This window comes from Nanorana parkeri, unplaced genomic scaffold, assembly GCF_000935625.1.
Source record: "Nanorana parkeri isolate BGI_ZX_2015 unplaced genomic scaffold, ASM93562v1 scaffold665, whole genome shotgun sequence".
Taxonomy (NCBI): Eukaryota; Metazoa; Chordata; class Amphibia; order Anura; family Dicroglossidae; genus Nanorana; species Nanorana parkeri.
The window spans coordinates 618,530-641,502 of NW_017306933.1; the positions used below are offsets into that span (position 1 = coordinate 618,530).

Consider the following 22,973-nt stretch of genomic DNA (forward strand, 5'->3'; position numbering starts at 1 on the left):
GCTACAAGGGAGAAAAATCAAACACTCACCTTGCAGGGACTGAGAGTGGAAACAACTGGGTCCAAGTTTGAAAGCACGATTGCAGGCTCAAGTGTCACTAACTAAAAGCCTTTGATCCAGCTCCATTTGGTGAGTACCCACCCAAGAGGGGCTGTCGGACCACCGCTAAGAAATATTTATCATCAACACTATATATCATTAACAATTTCTCTTGCACATGTTTTTTACGTTTATTTCTCACTGAACACTTTATTTTTAACGTTTTTTAATATATTTTTTTGCGTTGATCGTTCATATACTGTTATATATTTTGATGTCTTTACACAGTGGTTGAAATCTTTTTATTGTCCCAATCACTATCTGTTTTTCCACAGCACAATTGAATTATTAATTTAATTGTTTCTTTCATGATCCTATGTAAGGTATATGACTTGGTTTAGGGCTAGACCGCCTAAACCCTAATTTCACTATATCACTTGGTTGCTCTAAGTTTCATATTATTTATACCATTAGCGCTTTGATATATATTTTTCTCGATCGTTGAAAGGATTCTTCCATTCTCTTTTAGAGCTGCTTTAGGTTTTAATTTACAATACATATTTCCACTTTAGTCTCTTTTCCAGAAGCGCGGATTATCTATTTTTCAAATGGGTTTTTTAGCCTACGTCCTCCTGCATCACCACTGATTCATGAGGCTGCACATTATAATAAAGGACCACCATGAAAGTGCAGAAGGCAGGAAGGTCAAAGTGCTGATTAACTAAGATAACTAAGATTTAGCACCCTGGGTTTTGGGTGTTTAGGATATTCTGAAGATATCTTGAGCCATGTGTATCATTCTCCTTATAACACTGGGAATGATCATACAACGATAAAAAAAAGCTAGAATTTCTCACCTAACACTCATTTTGAAAGAGTTCAGCCATTGAACTGCAACGGCATAGCCCAGAATGAAGCACAAAATCTATGGAACCAAAAGTAGGTAAAAAATGTCAATATTGTTTGCTAAAATCCTCACAAGGTATACAGTTGACCTGTAGGGTTTTGTTTTTCTCAAAAAAGAGTTTCATTGTAAGCTCACCTAAGCCACCTCCTTGTACTGCTGCATCAGTCTATTTTACGAATTGTTACTCCAGTGTAGGATTTTTTTTTTCTTTTATCTTTGGCACCTTGTGGGATATTTCCTTCTTTAAATAGAGCACTAAGCCTGCAATTCTGAGAAATTCTTCTCATTTATAAGAAGATCCACAACCATTCCCATGATGACATAACAAACCTTCAGGCTGGTGCTAAAAATAAGAGGAGAGACAAAAAGGGAATGTTTAATTAGGGCGAATAGAAGGCTTTAATTTTCATGAGTTATGAAAATCTGTGCCAGGCCAAAGTCATTACACGTTCAGGTAATATGTTGTTCAGACTAACTTTAGCAAAAAGAAAATACATGTTTTGAATTTAAAATGATTAAAACGCGATTGGAAATTGGAGGGCCAGCTAATTAATGGAGATGAAGCTTGCCTGGTCTCCAACTTCAGTATGCATGCAAGTTTTACTTAAGGCCAAATTGTGTCCTAATTCATAATTAATGTTTTACATCCACATTCACCGAAACATCTCAGATAGCAGTTTGAAGCTCAGTTTTGGCAAATTAAACTCCAGAGCAAGGATTAACATGAAACAGATAGTGGCTGATAAAAGTGCTTGTGGAAAGAAAAACATATGAACCTAGAGAAAATTACTGCATTGACTATGTACTAACTTGGTTCTGTAAATGTATCTATCTATCTATCTATCTATCTATCTATCTATCTATCTATCTATCTATCTGTCTGTCAATTTATCTATCTATCACTTTATACTTATCATGTATATGAATCCATCTATTTATCTATATATCTATCTATTAGTACCTATGACTATATCACAATTTATCAATATTACCTATGGTCAGTCTATCTATCTATCTATCTATCTATCTATCTATCTATCTATCTATCTATCTATATATCTATCTATCTCCTAATACTTATCACAAAGTATATGAATCTATCAATCTATCTAATCTATCTATCTATCTATCTATCTATCTATCTATCTATCTATCTATTTATCTATCTATCTATCTATCTCCTAATACTTATCACAAAGTATATGAATCTATCCAATCTATCTATCTATCTATCTATCTATCTATCTATCTATCTATCTATCTATCTATCTATCTATCACTTTATACTTATCATTATGTATATGAATCTATATCATGTACCTATCTATCTATCTATCTATCTATCTATCTATCTATCTATCTATCTATCTATCTATCTATCTATCTATCTATCTATCTATCTATCTATCTATCTATCTATCTGTGTGCTGACATACACAAATTCAACAACAGCTATAAAAGACAAACATTTACTGTACTGTGACATCATATGTGGGTTCTAAATAGGCATTTTCTTTTTTGCTAATTTTTTTTAATACAAGTATTATATCCATAGAAACAAATTTCCTTCATCTTACCATATAGTTTGGTGCATGCCATAAGCCAGGCTGGAGTGATTCCCTGTTTCTGAAAGATACTGCAATGCTGCACAATGCAGTATTCTACAGTACTTACTGAACCAACAGCAAGGTCTCTGTTTGCTACTGAACAATCGGTGTATTCATACCCACTGAAAATGTTTAATTTAAAAAATAATGCCAGGACTGTAACATTTTAGGATTGCAATGATGTTCTTTACACCTATCTCTGAGCCACCAGTCTATAGGGCATTAATGGCAAACTGAAGGGAGCCTCTCTGCACCTAACCAGATGACTGGAAATCCCCATAAATCTCTAGGTGGTCAACAATATAAATGGGCCATATTCAGCCTGGCAGTATCCAATAAGCCCAAATTTTACATAAAATTGGTGACAGTCAGGATACTTCGGTTCTCCTAAAAGATGACAAGGAAGGGAAAACATTGAGGAAGATGGCACACACTGTGAATATTAAAACTCGTTGCAAGTTCTCCCTGTGAGGCCTGATCTACATTAAGGATTTTAGACCCCTTTCTTCCTAAAATAATGTGTTGGGTGAAGGGGGAGTTCTGTAGAAGCTGTAGTGAGAGTAAGACCTTTTCTGCTGATGAAAGCTGCATCTACAGCCACCATGGGGACAATGTTTCCCCAAGTATTCCTCGTGCTTGGAGACTTTATAGAGACAAGTGTTTAGATTCCAAAACTTGCACCAACCAGAAACAGGCAATGTCCCTGTTATCTCAACAGGCGCTTTATCTTGTTAACATGATAAACACGAGAAAGCTTTACATTCATTCCGTAAAAATTGCTCAGAGAGTAGAGAAATATTTGTGTGTCACATTGACCTAATAGCATTATTAAAGTACCTGTGCAGGAGGGAGGTAAAGTATGGGTGCCTATGGGAATGAAGAAGGATTAGGTGACAGTGTCAGATTGCCACCATAGAATGGTGAGGTGACTTAAAGGAGAACTATGGGGTCAGGGATTTTCCCCATAGTTCTCCTTAGGGTAACGGGAGGACACAAACTAGCGTCCTCCCGTCACCCTAAGCTCAGTATATCGCGAGCTACAGCTCGCGGTATACCGAGACGCAGCAGCCGCAGCGGATCCCGACATCGATGTCGAGATCCGCCCAGCTGCGTGAGTGACAGCTGGCTCTGCCTATCTAGAGGCAGAGCCAGCTGTGCCCGCCCCCTTCCCCGTCTGTTCCGCCAGTCAGCGCTGGCGGATCGGAGCGGGGAGGGGGGAATCCATCCCCTCCTCTGTCACGGCAGAGAGCCATGACAGGATCGACACGTGAGCAAACTTCTAAGGGCTAGTTCACACCATCCTCAGTGCGTTCTGGCCCGATTGTGGCCAGAACGCACTGGATCGCATTGCTGCCAGCTCAATTTGTTGTGGGGCGGGAGGGGGTGTGGCGGTGCATTGAAGTGAATGGCACCGCAGCCACGCCATCCAGCCGCAATGCGAATGGCCGCACGGGAACGCAAGGCATATCAATGCCTGCGGTCCAGTATGGTCTGAAAAAATTGTTCTTGGAAAAAACAATTATATCAAAATCATGTTTTTTTATGGTGGGGGGGCTTAATGGTTTCTTGCACCGGGGCCCTCAGGTTTCAAGCTACACCTCTGCTTGTGACACCCCTTTATTAAAAAATAAAAATAAAAACTTTATCTGAAATTAAAACAATGTGTTCAAACTTTCTAGCATCTACCACTGTACTCCCAAGCTGTGCTGTTGATGAAAAGCAATTAGGTTGGGCCAGAGTGTCCCAGGTTGCTAACAGCTGGGTGGGGAGATGTGTATGGCCCTTACATATATCCCTGCCTGGCTCTTAGCAAACTGAGATGCTCTGCCCGGAAAGGGGGCACCATGCCACTCTGCCTGATGCCCCCCCATGTGATCCTAAGAGATGACACCCGAGGCAACAACCTCTTGCTGCCTTGTTAAAGTGATGGCCCTGCATTCAATGAATTATTATATATTTTTTTATGACACTACATATTTATATTCATTGGTGTTTACTTACATCTGCCTGATTTGCAACTTCAATGCCTTATTTACGCAGATCATTTGATACAATTTGTGCATATTGCTCACAATTCCCTATAAATGTACAGGACAATGGAGTTTTCCTACGATCCCTTTGTTCAGTATCAACGCATGCAGTATGCAAATGCGATGGCTGATTTCCAGAGCTGTTCTGTATAATGTACTAGCTTCCCTTCCACGTGAATGTAAAAGCTGTGATGCAAGAAGACATCTGCCTCTGTGTGGATACAGCAGAACTGGGAAGCCTTTAACGCAACATCTACACATGTGTCATCGCAATAAAAACACATTCATAAAACAACAGCACTGGTTCATAATGGGACTTCAAGGGTCTGTCTAAACAAAATGTATTTTTATTTATGAAGCTTTTCTGTTCTTTTGAGAACACTAAAGCAGTCACATTGACCCCCAGGCCCTGAAGAAACTAACAGGGTTATTCACAAAAGGGTGAAGAGTGTGGAGAAGGCAGGAGAAGTGAACAATCTAGGACAAAACTGGTACATGGTACTGGTACCGAAGTGGTAAGTGAGCTGAATTGGAGAATTTTTCCAAATCAGTTATGTTGTCCTAGATTGTTCACTTCTCCTGCCTTCTCCAAACTCTTCACCCTTTTGTGAATAGCCCTGTTAATGTAGCCATGCACTAGTTAAATGTGACCATTATGTGGCCCAAGCAGGACCCCCTGTTCTACAAAAGTCAACTTTTCAATCAATTTTTGTCAAAGGAGCTGGGCCAAAAATCTCAGCTGAACAGTGATGCAGCATAGTAGCTGCAGTCCCTGTTCAGCTATACTGACAGCAGCACATCCACCTCTGTCAGAATACAATAGCCAGGTGGGGGAGATAACCACATCCATGCTAACAGCTCTGTAGGGCTGATTACGAAAAAACTCATACAGTGGCCGTATGCACTTCACATGGCATTCTCGCCATTAAATGGAGCTGAGGAGCAATTCCTGTGCTACATCTAGTGACAAGAATGCAGCTTGAATGCCATTTGACCAGTGCCTGGCTAGGCGGATGATTTATGACTCATCCCCCTAGCATATGGCCAGCCTTACAATCCCACAAAATCCAGACAGGATATGCATACAAACTTGATGCAGGCAGCATTCTTGATGGGGAATGCACCTAGGACCCATGGCTGTAAGTTAGGAGCGCTAACCCCTTTATTGCAAAGCAGTCTCTTCCACCCCTGGAGCTAAAATAAAAAATGTCATTACATTGAAAATGGTAAACACTATGGCAAGAAATGCTTGTTTTGTTCATACTATCCAAATCTGACAAATGCTTGGTTCATATCCTGATATCCTTGCTACAGGCAATGATACAATGTAACATACCAACAGGAGAGGGAAAGGAAAGCTTATAGAAAACGGCATGTCTAGAAAGAGAGGAGAATCATGAAGAGGTTCATCGTAATGGCTTACATATCCTTTAATTACAGTTTAGCAACACAATGCAGTCAAACATGAACATTTTGTATTTATGCTGACTCAAAACACAGCCATACCACCAGGAAGTGGATCTAACTTTATCCTGGCATTTATCTTCTGCATCTGTCGACTCAGCTAGCTAAATCTCTAAAATTGTTGACAAGCTTGTTTCTGTTTATAAAAAAAAAAAATGCAGGGCTATTGGTCCAATGAAACTGCAAGTGCATTTGTTCTGCTGAGTTAACCAAGAGGCTTCTTTTCTGTTAGAGCGGTAACATTATGGAACTCTCTTCCACAAGCAGTGGTATCAGCAGAGAGTATTGAATCATTAAAAAATAATTTAGATACCTTCCTCAAAGACCATAAAATATACAAAATACAGGGGTACAATTACTCTTAATGACTGGAACACACACAGACTCATATGCACACACATACACACACACACACACACACACACACACACACACTCACAAAGGTTGAACTTGATAGACCAGTGTCTTCATTCGACTTCAAATGCTATATAACTGTTGTGGGAATGGGGGTTCTTAGAGCATTTGAATGGTTGAATGTTCTCCAGAAAATAAAAACCGTGAATGCCTAAAAAAATGTTCAACAGGAGGAAGTCCATTGTTTTCAGTGGCCCCTGTTTATGCCAGAGCTCTATGAAATTACATGAGTATGTTTTGGATCAGAGTCAAGCATCTTGGTCACAGACTTCAATGGGAGCCCCTGAAAAATGTGTATAACGTGCTTTTTTAAAGCTTTTTTTGCCAAGTAATTAGCTTTGCATTGGCTAAAATTGAAAATAAAAACACTCAAACCTGAAATTCTTGCAAAAACACCTGTAAAAACACTCAAACAAATGCCCAAAACACCCCAAAGGCTCTTAGGGCAAGTGTGAATGAGGCCTAAGTGCTACGATGCTCAGCAGGAGGAATCCCATTCTTTTCAATGGCCCCTATTCCCCTCTGAGTGTTCTGGCACTTGTAGCAAAACACCTATAGCTCCACAATGTACATGAGCTTCTTTTGGAGCAAAGTCAAATATTTTGGCCACACCAGACTGAAAAATGCAAAAACACATATAAATATACCTAATGCACATTTTTTAAGTTGTTTTTTTTTGTGCCTAGTAACTAGCTTTGCATTGACTGAAAATATAGATAAAATGAAAAACTCAACCCTAAAACTATTGCAATAACATCTGTCCAATGCTCAAAATAAATGGCACTCATAAAGCTCAAGTGTGAATGGGGCCTTACAGAATAAATGAGCACTAATATACACTGACTGGCCCAAAACAAAAGTCACACACTCTAATATTTAGTTGGGCCTCTTTGAGGTTTGATTGCAGCATGCATTTGCCGTGGCATCGTTTCAATAAGCTTATCCAATATCACAACAGTTATTTCCATCCAGAGTTGTATTCATTTTTCACCAAGATCATGCAGTGATGATGAGAGAGGCAGACCACTGCGTGAAGGCTTCTCCACCACATCCCAAAGATTCTCAATAGGATTCAGGTCTGGACTCTGTGGTGACCAATCCACTCTTTAACAATTTGAGCCCCATGGATCCTGGCATTGTCATCTTGGAATATGCCCGTGCCATCAGGCATATCAGAAAATCCATTGATGGAAAAACCTGGTCATTCAGTATATTCAGATAGGCAGCTGACTTAATTTTTGGGAACATAACGTTGCTGAACCTAGACCCGTTATCCAATAGAGCAGTGGTTCTCAACCTGTGGGTCGGGACCCCCTCGGGGGTCGAATGATGATTTGCCAGGGGTCGCCTAGTGGCTCCCGGCCGCCGGGAGATAAACACTTTCTCCCGGAAAGGTCGGGAGCTTTCTCTAGGCTCTGACCTATTTGCTTAGCTAAATCCAGGCGGTTAAGTTTTTTGTTTTTGGCCAGGCAGTGTAATATGAATAGTCCTGTCACTTCCAACAATACTGGTATTACTGTGTTGCAAGTAGATACATTAGCTACAAAGTGCTATAAATAATAATCCCACAGAATGGTGCTGATGATTGCTTTTGGCATTTAGAAACAATGTTGCAAAACAGAAAGTAAACCTACTCACTGCTCTGATGACCTATGCAGAGTCAGGAGGCTGCACAGCAATTATCAGCGCCATTCTATGGGATTATTATTTACAGCACTTTGTAGCTAATGTATCTACTTCCAACACAGTAATACCAGTGTTATCAGAATTGACTGGGTTATTCATAATGTATTAGTGCTCATTTCATCTGCAAATGAGAGCATACATCAGCTGATCTATGTTTATATTTTTAAAGGAGTTCTAAAGTCCCAACATATACTATCCTGTCATGCTATCAGCATTGTAATAGGAATACAGTCTATAGTTGTTTTTGATAATGCATAGCTTACTTTAAAAAAAAATCCCTTTTATGTAGTGAGTGATGTTCTCTGTCTGCCCATCACTTCCAGCAACTTCCTTGTTTCCCAGTGTGCTTTGCTTCTCTTTCCCTGCTGCTTGATGTGATGCAGTCTTGATTTCTCAAAACTATTTATCCCACCATGCATTGCTTAAGGCAAGCAATGGTGGAGTGGTGACACAAGGAAGTAAAATTGTGTCACTACATTGAGGAAGTGCATCCTATGGCCATCTTTAATAAGTAAGTTTACAAACTTCTGGATTGATATGGTTATTATCAGTGGAATAGACCTTATGGAAATTCAATATAGAAATACATAATTATTTTTAGGTTTTTACCATAGATACCCTTTAAGAACATTCGACCAGAAGAGAAAATAGTCTAAGATCATTTGATTTTGGCCCCCAACAGCTGGTTAGCTGCTTTCACTGGATGAATGGCTATGTGAATGTACAATGAAATCTCTAACTTTATTAACTTTAGAATAGTGGCCTGGACAGCAGCGGCAATTCACTGGTTAATTCTACTTGTTGCATAGTTACTTTTTTTAAGTCATAATTTTGATTGTGTTGGAAATTACTATGTCAATATTTAAATGCTTCATATTGTGTGGTTATCATTAATCATTTGTCTAGACTACTGATTCCCTATGCAGCTGTCTTTTAAGAATCGTTTGGCATTTTACCAAAAGGTTTCCACTGGAAGTGAACCTCAGTATATCCTCTTTGACAGCCAGCTGAATAAAAGATATGATTTATTTAAAGTGGCTGTATCACTTAGGCAGCCATTACATAGGCAGTCTCTAGGTAGTTGTCCTGGACTCTTACTTTCTCACATCAATGCTGGAAAACAATGACAGTGGGAATCTGACTGGTTGCTATGGGTAATTTTGTTTTGCATGAGGTCTGTCAAAAAGTATTACAAGTAAATAGTACATGCCATTATTTTATTTAAAACAAATAGAGACCAAGGTGATTTAAAAGAGCCTTTATCCACCTTTTTAATATGGCAGAACCCCTGAAATAACTTACAGGTATAATGCTGGTAATAATTACTGTATCTACAGCTCATGACACTTTAGCATGAACAATAAGTTGAGAAATAAGAATAATTTTAAAAAAAAGGAATGTCATGCACTTAGCGTATTTGGCACCCAGGGCTGCTTTATGTACCAACATTATTTTCAGTAATAATAATGAAATTAAAGCATTAATAATTTTGGCCAGAAAAGAAAAGCAGACCGTGCAATTTTTCCAGATGTTCAGTGGAGAATATTAGCTTATTGATGATCATTTGAGTTCCCTATAGATTGATGGTCATGGAAATGCTCCCTTCCATTGTGGGCAGTAAAATTATCTCTTCCATTGGTGGTCAGTAAAATGCTCCCTTCCATTGGTGGCCAGTGAAATGTTCCCTTCCATTGGTGGCCAGTAAAACGTTCCCTTCCATTGGTGATCAGTGAACTGCTCTCTTCAATTGCTGGTCAATGAAATGCACCCTTATATTGGTGGTTAGTGAAATGCCCCCTTTCATTGGTGGTCAGTAAAATTCTCCCTTACATTGGTGGTCAGTAAAATGCTCCTTTAGATTGGTAGTCAGTGAAATGTTCCCTTCCATTGGTGGTCAGTGAAATGGTCCCTTACATTGGTGGCCAGTGAAATGTTTGCTTACATGTGAACTGCTCCCCTCTTCTCCCTCCGCTCCAGGTTGTGGGCAATCCCCAACTCTAGCCTTGGGGCAGCTCTAAAATTTTGGATTTCTCCTCACTTTGTCTGTGACAATGGTCACCATTACAAATAAAGGTATGAATCTCCCCAATGGACACACAGACAGCCCAAAAAATCTGACAGAGGGTCTAGCCTTTCCTCACTTTATCTAAAACTAAAAAAAAAACAATTTGCCTAGAGAAACACTTGAAATAGTTATAAGAGCATAAGTAAATAGGTGCATGACATTGACAGATTAAATTGCCTAATGACACAAGCTAATGGAGTATTTCCATCCTAAGTAAATAATAAGCCCTTTTTATACTAGTATGTGAATTGTTTGCACTCTTTACACAATATTTATTTCTCTTCATTTAAAAAGTGAAAGGTTATGTCAGAAAGTGTTTTAGGAAAACAAATACAGCTTGACTTGTGCAAATGATCTGATTCAAATACCTATGTTTGAGGAAGAAATTTTGAATGTAGAATATCTTTTAGACAGCATTGTTGTTGACTTAAAGGCCAGTTTAAATGAATGAGTCTGCATTTTATGTATCTCATCTGTGCTAATAGATGTTAGGAGTACTGAGAAAAGCTTTCATACAGTACATAAGCAAGGACTGCCACCAGTGGAAAAAGCATATACAATGAGGAACAATAGAAAATTAAATTCAGAGCCTCTGACTCTTAAACTGTATTTTCAAGGCAATCATAATATGGAGATCAATGTCATTTTTAGTGTATCCATAGGATCATACTGACTCCATAGAATCATAGTGTCTCCATAGGGTTATAGTGACTCCATATGATTTTAGAGTCCCAATTGGGTCATAGTGACTCCATAGTGTTATAGTGTCGCCACAGGATCATAGTTTCTCCATAGGGTCATAGAAGCTCCATAGGGTCATAGAGTTTCCATTGGGTCATAGTGACTCCATGGCGTCATAGTGTCGCCACAGGATCATCGTTTCTCCATAGGGTCATAGAAGCTCCATAGGGTCATAGAGTCTCTATTAGGTCATAGTGTCTCCATAGGGTCAGTATTAACATAGGATTTTTGCTTGAGGGGTAGAGGGTAGCCTGGGTTCTTATTTTAAACACTGGCAGATCATTAAAGGGCTTTCCCTTTGAGTGGCATAAAATACATTAGGGCTGGACAAATCCCAGGAGCCAGGTAGCCAACGCTCCTTAAAAATGACTTCTGACAACTAAAAAAATCCTGCTGGTTCCTGGATTGGACAGACTGGCTCCTGAATTCCATATTATTTTGTCCACCCCTGATATACATAACAATAATAACTGTTTGCTGTCATATTTTAATCTTCAATCATGCTTATAAACAGGAGAAAGGGGTCATCTCTGGTAAGATATATTTTTGAGGCAAACTATTATGCATATATAAGATATATACATACAAGTTCAGTATAAAGATCCAGAAAAATAACCCCCCCCCCCAAAAAAAAAAAAAAAGGACAAAATGCATCAGTTGTCTTTGGGAAATAAAGTGTAAGCATCACCCTAGGAAGAAGTCATCTCTGGTAAGAGTGGTTAAGCTTTGCAATGTCCTGTCCCATCAGGTAGTAATGACAAAATCAATACAGGAGTTTAAGAAAGAAATGGCTGATGTCTACATTCATAAACTGGAGTATAATTGGACACATTTTGTAACTCATCTACCCGTGTCTGTATAGTAAGAGAGGTTCTTTCTTTTTCCCTCCCTGAGGCTAAACTGACCAAAGTATCTCTGAGATGGGGTTGATGAGATGGTTAGCTTTCTTTTTAGGGACCAGAAATGGAGTTGACCTTCATAGTCTTTCTCACCCTAATAAGCTAGATAAACAAAAATTCCATCTGGCCTCATTGACTGTCTTTCTAATTAGTATAGCCTGGCCTAGTCTGTGCGCACATAGTCAGACATTAGGTTGAAATGGCCAGAATTATTTATATCAATATTTTTTTTTTCTGCTGCTTCTCTGTATTTAAAAGGGTATGTAAACCCCAACAATAAACTTTGCTTACTTGGTCCCTTTTGGCCTGTTAAATAATCCATAAAAGGAATTTTATTATATCAGTCCGATAAGTGCAAACAAATACCTGTCAATCTTTCCAGAAACCTTGTCAGCTGATAATTTCATGTGCTATCTGCCTGCACTGCAGTTTCGTCAGTTACATTATTCATTATCTTGGAAGACTACGCTATCCCTTCCCTCTATATTATGGAGAAGAGTAAAGAAGGAGGTTTCTGTAGCCCTTTCCCAGGGTGACAATGCTGCTTTTTTTTTCATAGATAAAGCATGGTTACGTAACACTGGTGCCCTGGGACCATAAATGTGTTATCAGCCATATTAGCAGTGATAATAAAGGAAAAACAACTTGAAACAGCAGCAACAACATCTAAGGACTGTTATTTGGCAATATATCCAATTTGTATTCTTAGGTTTAAATATGCTTAAAGAAAATGTGTTATGACAGCAAAGTAACGCTGAAGCTTTATAGCAGCTGCCCTAAGGTGCTACTAACTACCTGCAGAATTCCTCCCGCTTACCTGGTACACCTGGGCCCCTTAAAAACCCAAAGACACATGTAAACTCCCACCTAAAAGATGGTGCTTTGTGCATCAGCGACCTATGGCAGGCCTGAACACTAGAACATAGGGGGTGCAGGTCATATGGGGCCTCTCCTAAGCCTGTCAGAAAAACTCCTGGGTAAGTGACCCCCTTCATCCTCCATCCTACCTAGATGGCAGGACAGGCCAGGTGTTGGATGCACATCCCCAGCACCACACAAAAGAAGTGGTCTGTCTTGTTCAAAATCCAGACATCTTTCTCCATTTGTTGCAAAACAAGGTGCTCAGCCACTGCACATGCACAAGATTTGAATGAGCCAGAGTGCTCATTCCCGCAACGCTGGGGGCATGCTTCCATTCTTTTTGTCTAGGCAGGACAGAGGGGGGGGGGGGTCACCCACCTAGGAGTTTTTACTACAGGCTTAGGAGAGGCCGTGCGTGACCTACAGGTATTGAAAGAATGCTTCATTTATTTTTTTAAAAACTGTGCCGCGTTATTGTAATGTACTGGAGACACTGGGATAGATGGACCACTTTAAAATACAATAAGGGAGTGAATCCGGTTCAGGAAAGCAGTATATACAGTATGAAGTTTAAGAATTCAGTATTTAGTGTGAAGATCAAAAACACGGGGGCATTTCCTACACAATTTTTGCTTCTAATGTCACGACACCCTCTTATCAATATCTATTTGAGTGAAACATGGAGACTGCCATCTCTATTCTAAAAATGCAAACTGGCTCTCTGTTGTGCTGACCCTCTTGCTTCATTAATATGAGTCACTGACCTGGACCGAGTATTCAGTATGTGACTTTTCTGTAACTTATATGGTCTGCATAGTTGTTCTGGGTCTTGGCATAAGTCTAGCATCATGAGAAGGATGTCAGACATGGCTTCATCCTTATTGTTTGGATGACAAGTTAACTTTAAAGCAACAGCTAACACAAAATACCAATTGCTTTCTCAATAATGTAATACATGTGACTGAATTTACTGTCTTTTCATCTATATCTAGCTATCTGCAGTACCTAGCTATCTGTTAATTTCTACAGTGCCATAAATTGTCTTGCTTATTATTACCATTTATAACAATACTAGTCTTCACATACATACACATCACCTCGAAGTCAGTCATGTTGTGCCTGTATTATAATACATTATATTATTTTCTTTATCTTGGCATAGACCACCTAAGAAATACCAAAAAAGCAAACTCTTGGGAGTCCCGGGAGTCTGTTTATAAATCTTGCACTCACCCATACTCTGGGTGAATGCCTTTTGCACTGCATTCCCGCCATTAGATGGAGTCAAGAAGCATAGTCCTATGCTGCTCAGCTCTATCTAGGTGTGGGAATTCCATGTGAATGTAATTTGCCCAGTGTATGGCTGGGTGGTAGATTTGATTTGTCTTTCTACTAAAAACTCATGTGGCTATTTTGCATACATATAATGGTTAGCAGAGCTCTTCCTTAATAATGACAACAACAGAAAAAATAATTTCCAATTTCAAGGATTATTATTGTTATTATTAATAATAATAATAATTTGACACAAATATAATAATAATAATAATTTGACACAAATATAATAATAATAATAATAATTGTGGTCTGTGTCAAACATTTCAACCTCTCAATTTTAACCAAAGGAACAAAAAGTGAATAAGTGAATTGGTAAAGAGTATCTTTGGTTTATTCCTAAACTCCTGAGTAATGCTACAAAATAACACAGCTATCACCAGGATCACTGACAGAAACACACAGCCATTTGACATTACAAAACCTAGTATCCATATGACCTATGCTGGTGAATACAGTAATAGGAACCCCTGTGGCCACCTTAATGGATATCCCCTTTGTATTCTGCAACAACAATGCTTCCTAGCTTCACTTGCACTGTGGCATATGTGGTCGTCATACTGCAGGTCTGTGTACACCATGTATAATTTATTGCACAAGTAATAATATGAATAAAAGATATTCAGGAGGAGCTGCATAAAAATCCATCTCTATTCACAATCAATACCGCTGCTTTGGATAAATTCCTAGAGGCTGTTAACAATTCCTGGAGGCAATTTTCTCCCACAGGTTTTTAACCAATGAGGCAGAGACAGCCTAATACACTGTATCTAGGAATACTGCAGACAGAAATGGGAATATTTTCTGGATTGGAGACCTTGACATTACCATAGATACACTTTTCACTGCAACATGCTTGTCTAATACTCAGGGTAATTAAAATGTGCTGCATGCTTCTGCATAATGTCACAACCATGCAAATAGCACATCCGCAAAAGAAAATAGAGATAATACTGCAAATGATAATGGGCAGCTAAAGTAGTTTATAGTGTAAAAAGTCAAGCACCATTATATGGGCATAGAATTCTGGTTAGATAACTGGTATCCTTATAAACAAATGCACATGGTGCATTATGTACAGAATTATTAAAGGCATATAATTTTACATAATTTGATTCCACAAAAATAAAAAATGTGCTTATATAAAGCATAGTCCTTTTTAAAATGCAAGACAAAATAGGTATTGTGCAATAACTTATAGCAACCAGTCAATATTCCCCTTCTATAGTTCTGTCTGCTCTAAACTGATTACAGACAAAAACTAACTGGTGGCACTCTCAAGCACTGTCATAATCTATTAAATCCCTTTACTGGGCCTCATTTAAAAAAAGCCTTATATTCAGCATTTTTTGAAAATGTCTGGCGAAAAGAGATTTGCAGGCTTATTCAACAAAGGAGTGTACAGAGGGATGATCACGTGCCAAGTACAGTAACCAACAGCAACCAATCAGCAATGCAAGCTTATTCAGCAAGGTACTGCAAGGGCCAGCGAAGATATGCAGTGTACAGTAACATTGAACAACCAATCAGATTTCAGTTGTAATATAAATCCATCATACAACACAGGGTTGGACAAATCCCAGTTGCCAGGTCCCAATGCTCCTTAAAAATTGCAGTGCCTAACTTTTGAGATTTTGTTTAGCTGTTGTCAATGGCTCCTACAAAAATCCTGCTGGCTCCCAGATTGGAGAAAGTTGCTCCTTGAATTCCATATTCATTTGTTGATTCATCTCTTGATTTAAGACATGTATTTATTTATTGTAGGTTACTGCACATCATCAACGAAATGCGGACTATTAACTGATTAATTTTAGCAGTGCGTGTTGTATTTATGTATTTATTTATTTATTTATGTATTTATTTATTTATTTTGTGTATTCATAGCTCTGCTCTGCGTGACCTGTGTTATGTCATGTAAATGGTAACAAATGAGTTAATGTCTTGTGGCATCATAATAAAATGTTTGGCGTCTACCGAAGCTGCTTTATCCACTGCTGCTTTTGAAATAGCGTTGGATGTATTAGCGTTCCCCTCCAGTTTGTTTAAAGCTGACAGGAGCAGAATGAGAGGCGCTGAGCTCTAGGGCTAGCTAGTATGGATAGCCTTAAAAGGAGCTGTGTTTGCAGAGCTTGTAAAATGTAGCACTGCAGTTAACGCTTCAGCACCGCGGACAGCTCCACCGACGCATTGCTGAATGGAGGGGATCTAGCGCAGATGGTGCATGTCTCCAATGACACATAGAGCCATTGACTTGGCCCCAATCAATGGATGGTGTATGGACCCTATCCTGCTTTGTGTTACACCATAAATTGGCTAGCATTAAAAGCAAACCATGTGATGTTATTTCAAGCAGGCAAGAAAGCAAGCAACACAACATAAGACCCCTAATAAAGATGCCTATATAATACAGGCATAGGAAACAAACTTGTGTATTATGATGGTATAGATAAAGATAGATCGATAGATAGATAGATAGATAGATAGATAGATAGATAGATAGATAGATTATAGATAGATAGATAGATAGATAGATAGATAGATAGATAGATAGATAGATAGATAGATAGATTATATATACACACACACACACACTAACTAAAGATGCTCCCATTATAAAAGCATAGTACACACACCAGTGTATAATGATATAATATATACACACACACTATCAAAGATGATCCAATTATAAATGCATTGAACACAAACCAGTGTATAATGATATAATATATACACACACACACTACTAAAGATGCTCACATTATAAAAGCATAGCACACAAACCTGTGTATTATGATGTAATACACATACATACATACATACATTCATACATACCCCCTAATAAAGATGCTTCCATATATATTAAAAGCATAGTAAGACCACGTATTATGGTGTAATATATATATATATATATAAAAAAAAAATTTTAATGGGAACATTATAAAGTGTGTATAATATATAAATATATATATATATATATATATATATATATATTTATATATTATACACACTTTATAATGTTCCCATTATAAGAGCATAGTACACAAACCTGTATAATATAATCAATAAATATTCACACACACACACCGGCTTATTCAGTAGGGCTTCACACCAATCCATTATGATGTGCAGAGGAACCCATAGTAACCAATCACATTTCACCTTACTGTAGCAAGATCATTGAAAGATGATTACTGAGTGGTTGTTACCGGTTGATACACTTTGTACATCTGCACTGCCTCTGTTCCTTTTTCCAATTCAGTCATTCATTGCACTTTCCTTTACAGTACAATATCATAAAAATACTATCTTCTGGCATGTGTGATATCTATCTACCTAAACAGTAATTGAATCCAAGGCTTTTAAATGTGTTTTTAATGTCTTTTTTGGGTGATTATTTAAGCCTAGTGCCATAGACTTGAATCATTTTACAGTTTAGAGTACAAGACAATAGATAATTAATCTGAAAGGAAAGAGAGAGAGAAAGCGAGAGAGAGAGAGAGAGAGAGAGAGAGAGAGAGAAGGGGGGAGGGGGCAGGGTGAATCTGCAGAGTTAGCTGAAATTCTTACTGCAGTTTCTTACTTCTTTGAAAGATGAGCGTCCTCTACTGGCCTTAGCAAATTCTATCTTGGCATTGTGTTGCTTTTGGTTTGTACTCTAACAATACTTCACCAAAATACACACTCTATAGTGATAGCCAAAGTGACCGATATCCTCTGCAGTGCTATCACAGTAATAATGTGCTATATAAATGTGCAGTTGAGCTTTTCCTATCGACAGCTTGCTAAAAACTATGCCAGAGCTCACATTAAAAAAAAGTATCATTTTCTGGATGAAGATGCAACTTCATCAAGTATGCTGCTTATATGGCATGCCTGACAATCGGTCAAGGTGGCCCCGTCAGTGGAATTCTAAATAAGCAGACGTAGAAAAGAAACAGCATTGCTTCTTATTCTTGCGGATCCTTGATCAGATTAGGCTAGTTCTTTAAATGTCTAGCTCTTCTTGAAAGATTCCAGCCTCTAGATAGCAAACTGCACAAATCTAATTGTCAAAGGGAAATAAAGTGATGTGCCACTTCTATTACCATATCTCCTAGGAAAACTGAGATTCATACAGTGGCAGATACACTACTAGCATGCATGATCCAAGAGCAAAGAACTAATCTTCCTATTATGCTTGTATTCATTTCAGGTCACTTTGCATATTGAGTATATAATATCACAGGCTGCAATGTTGGCTGTAGACCAGCTCTCTTGCCCTTCTGTTCTAGAACAAATCCAATTTTTGCAAATCTCAGTAAAGCTTTTGCAATGTGCCCTTGTAAGTATGCATCAGAGGGATGGGAACTGTACTTAATTGTGACTTTACAGCAATAGTTTACAAGCTTTGCTGTTTTCCCCCTGCACTGCAGTCTTCCAGCCTGCCCTCCCCCAACTCACACTGTACTTTACTGCTGCAGCTCATGCACATTTTACATCCTACTCTGCTTTCACCTTCACTTCTGCAATTACCCAGAGGATGCATGCACCAGTACACCTCAGAATACTAATCAGCCTTCCTTTGAAACGTTCATGCATTACGCATACTGGAGTTACAAGAGCGTTGTGATCTCTATAATCTGAATAAGATTAATTAGGAAACTTTGATTCTGCATAGCACATCATGAGAGCGCCCTCTGCTGGATGTTGGCGCTGCAATGTAATGAAGCGCATCATAGAGAAATGATGTAGTACACAGTAGTATGTAACTGTATGTGTTGGTGTTTACATGGACCTGAGCATGACAATAAAACGTGCATCTTTCTGTATTCTTTTTTCGAAATGCAATCTCAGGGAAGCTGCCGCAGGATTTGACATTGCAAATATATATGTTGCATTTAACCTAGCTATCTATCACAGAAGAAAGACAATGTTTCATTACCTGGTGATCTATCTATCTCATTTATTATGTATAACTGTATCTATAAGTGTATTACAATTCATCATTATCATTTGTCCATTCATATTTATCTATCTATCTATCTATCTATCTATCTATCTATCTATCCTTATCATCATGTATATGAATTCATACATCTATTTATCTCTTTATACTTACCATCATATCTATCTATCTATCTATCTATCTATCTATCTATCTATCTATCTATCTATCTATCTATCTATCTATCATCACTTTATGTTTATCATCATGCATATGAATCTATCTATCTATCTATCTATCTATCTATCTATCTATCTATCTATCTATCTATCTATCATCACTTTATATTTATCATCATGAATATGAATGTATCTATCTATCACGTTGTACATCATGTATATGAAAATCAAACTATCTATCTATCTATCTATCTATCTATCTATCTATCTATCTATCTATCCAGTCAATACATCAAAACATACAGATGAGTAAGATGCATTATCATAGCAGTTTACAATTACATATTGCAAACAAATCTGGAAAAGTGAATGGGGTGCACTACCCTGCCAAATGTGGGTTAATACATATCTCAAGCACATGCATAAAGAGGAGTGGGATACATTACCCTGGCAGCTTTGGAAGAATATGGGTCCTCAAAGAGAGCCCAGACTTTTGGCTGGCATCTCTTCCACCAGCCCAGCTTCCTGCCATCTTCCTGAAGGCAGAGCCTTTTCAGATCCCCATCTTCCTCCTCCTCGGGCTCCGGGGCCTCAAAGCTATCCAAGGCTTCCTCGGCATCTCGATGCTGCCGGTAGTTCATCCAGCAACAAGCCTCCACGTCCGTCTCATCGATGCCCCAAAATGCCAACTCCTCTTCGTAGAGGGGGCCGCACACATCTGAAGGGCAATGCAGCTTGCCAGTCCTATAGTAGTTCAAGACAGAGGCGAAGACCTGCGGGTGTCTGTCGAAGAAGAACTCGTCTGTTTTGGGGTCATAGTCAAAGTTACTGAAGGCATCAGGCTCCGTGAGCCAGGACAGCCTGGTCCCTGGCAGGGTTTTGAGGGTACTCCGGTAGGTCTCATGCCTGACGCCCCCAACATTAATGACAATCTTGTCGCTGTCCTCGTTTTTGCCCATATCTCCTTTCAAACATGACTTGGAAGGAGGCTTGTTACCAGACTTGCGCCCGCGGAAGGAGGAAACACAAACTGAGCTGATCATAAGTGCCTTGGTTGCTTTTTTTTCTTTTCCTTCTTTTTTTTTTTTTTTTTCCTGGAGAAATCCGCAAGTAGGGATCAGATTTCACTAGGACATCGAATCGTGTGGCTTCAAACTGGAAGCGTCATCACCCTCATCCTTTTTTTTTTTTTTCCCTGCCTCCTCTTCAGCTCACACACAATCCAGCCCCCTGCGCTCCCCCTGTCCAAAAAGAGACTTAGGACATCGAGGTGTGAAAGCAAGGGGACAGCTTGCTTGGGATCTCAGAGCTTCCCAAGTGCAGGACAGACACGACAGTATAGGTAAGAGCTACAAGCTGGAAGACTAATAGGCTGGATGGATACTTTTGATGTTGTGTGTTCTTAGGAGCTGGATCCTTGTCTCTTTGTCCAGGCGCTGCTGGGAGTCTGAAACAGGAAACAAACAAAGGACAGGTTCATTTTATTATTATTATTATTATTTACCATGGTGTCATTCCATTCTCATCAGCATGAGTTCTGTGTGTTTGTGTGTGTGCTTCATCCATCACATCATTTCCCTATGTCCATCAGCAAAGCTACAGTCTGATGCTTTGCCAGGTCCTTCTACTTTTCTCCTAGCAATCTTCCTTTACTGCCTCCAATAATGTATGCCATGGCAATCCACCGATCTACAATTGCCTACTGTACTTTTCTCTGACGTTTGGCTTTTCACTTTCCCTCATTCTCCATTCTGCAGTTCTGACTCTTTGATCAAGTTTAAGCCTCTTAAGTTGCATGTTAAAAATACTGTACTATGTGGGAAGGGATTGTATAGAATGTACTGTACTTTACAAACTTGTGATTTACAATGCAGATGTAATGTAATGTGTAACATAGTATACATAATACATACATAACATACGTATAGTAATAGTACATATAGTATGCACTTAACATATTGCACACAGGCAATGGTAGTCAATAGTCATAATGCATACAATGAAGTTATATATGTGTAATGTGCCATAAATATATATATATTATAGAATATAGAATTATAGAATTATATATAGAATATATGTGCCACAGAGATATATGTATCAGATATATAACATATTGTACACAGGTTAAGGTAATCACAATACATGAAATGAAGTTACTGATGTGTAAAGTGTCGTAAAATATGACATACATATTACAGAAATATATGTATTAGTTAGATAACATAATGTGCACTTGTAATAATAACCATAATATGTTAAATAATATGTCATAGAAATATATGTATTAGATATAGAACATATTGTGCACATGTAATAATAAGTATAATGAGATATATAACATAATGTGCACATGTTATAATAAGCATTACACATTTAAGTAATTTATGTGTCATGCTTCATACAAAAAATGATATGTATTTTTTGGAAATATATGTATTATAGATGTATAACATATACTGTATATGATCTTCATGATATATTTTGCATGTGTGTATCTGTATATGTACACACACATAAGTGTTGTATACTGCATCGTTAGCCCTGTATACAGTAGGCGATACAAGGAATAAACCTTCATGAGCTACATATAGCAAAACCCCCTTATCTTGAAATGACACTCAGCTAAAATCATTTGCTCAAATCTTGCTAGCCATGTATTGGTGTCACTTTGGATGATCACAACGCTTCCCTGAATAATACTAGATAGGTTGTAGGGAGGGAGGGAGATGGGGGGGGTGCAGTTGCTAAGTGTATTTTGTTCAGTGATTCTTGTATTGGTAATGTTGAAGAAATGCTGATTTGACTGCTTTTGGCTGATCAATAGACTGCACTGTAATAAGGTAAGTGATCCTGTGCCTCGTGTATTTCTAAAGTCTGAACAGGAGCTGCTGTTCTGCTTTATTGTGGTTGCTGTAGAAAGCTGCATGGTGCCTCTTTTTTTTTGCTGATGTTTGTAAATCCTGCGGTGCTGTACGCTTGCACAGATTACTAAAGCTAATTGACATTTTGCTACGTGCACACTATTCCCATCCATGGGGGCTGATTTATGGAAATCAGAGGCAGAGAAGCGCACAAGCGGTTGCCCACAGCAACCAATCAGCTTTCATCTGTCATCCTGCAGCCTGCAATGCAGGAAATGAAACAGGGAATGTGATTGGCGGGCTCCAGGCAACAGCACCCCTTGTCTCCCATCCTGTTCTTGTGGTCCAAACTGCCCACTATGCAGGTTTATTCAGTAAGGCTCTGCAAAGTCCAGAAGCCCAATCAGCTTGTAAGATGTTGCAAAACGCAGTGGACGATGGCTGTGATTGGTTGCTATGGATTACTGCAATTTATTCATTACTCTTTTCTTTATGAAATAAACCTATTACGGACATGTTCACCGGTAATGTGCAAGGTGCAGCAATCCACAGTAGTAAAGCACATTTCAGTTTAATGTGTCATGGAATCATTTTCCTCTTAATCCTTTCAATGATTATGTCTTTATATAATGCCCCTTTGAAATCACCATTGCCTTGCAGATTGGCCCATCGCCTATCAGTGATATGCTCTTCTTAAATACTTCTCGTTCATCCAGCATCCTGCAATCATCCATTTCCCCTCCAAGCACATCCTCAGCGCTGTAATTGTGATTAACTTGGCGTTTTTGCAGCATCAGGACCTCAAGGGGAGCTGTAGGTTACACAGAGAAGGGAGCACAGAGGGGGAAAAGCTCCCCAGACTCGTCCTTGCTCTGATGCTCAGCGAAATGATTCGTCCTTACCATCCCTGCAGAATATTCATTATTATTACCAATGCCGTCATTTTAATTCCAGTACA

At 38.7% G+C, this 22,973-nt stretch overlaps 1 protein-coding gene across 3 annotated transcripts in view; it reads right to left on the reverse strand.

Annotated features, from left to right (window-relative positions):
* The window catches only part of LOC108792635 (potassium voltage-gated channel subfamily C member 1-like), a 114,045-nt gene extending 93,685 nt beyond the window's left edge, over nt 1-20,360 (reverse strand). For all 3 annotated transcript variants that reach the window (XM_018563452.1, XM_018563451.1, XM_018563453.1), the window contains exon 1: nt 19,598-20,360. In XM_018563452.1, coding sequence (XP_018418954.1) covers nt 19,598-20,194 — 597 coding nt within the window. In that variant the 5' untranslated portion in view covers nt 20,195-20,360. The remainder of the gene's footprint in view (nt 1-19,597) is intronic.
* Between the last annotated feature and the right edge of the window lie 2,613 nt (nt 20,361-22,973).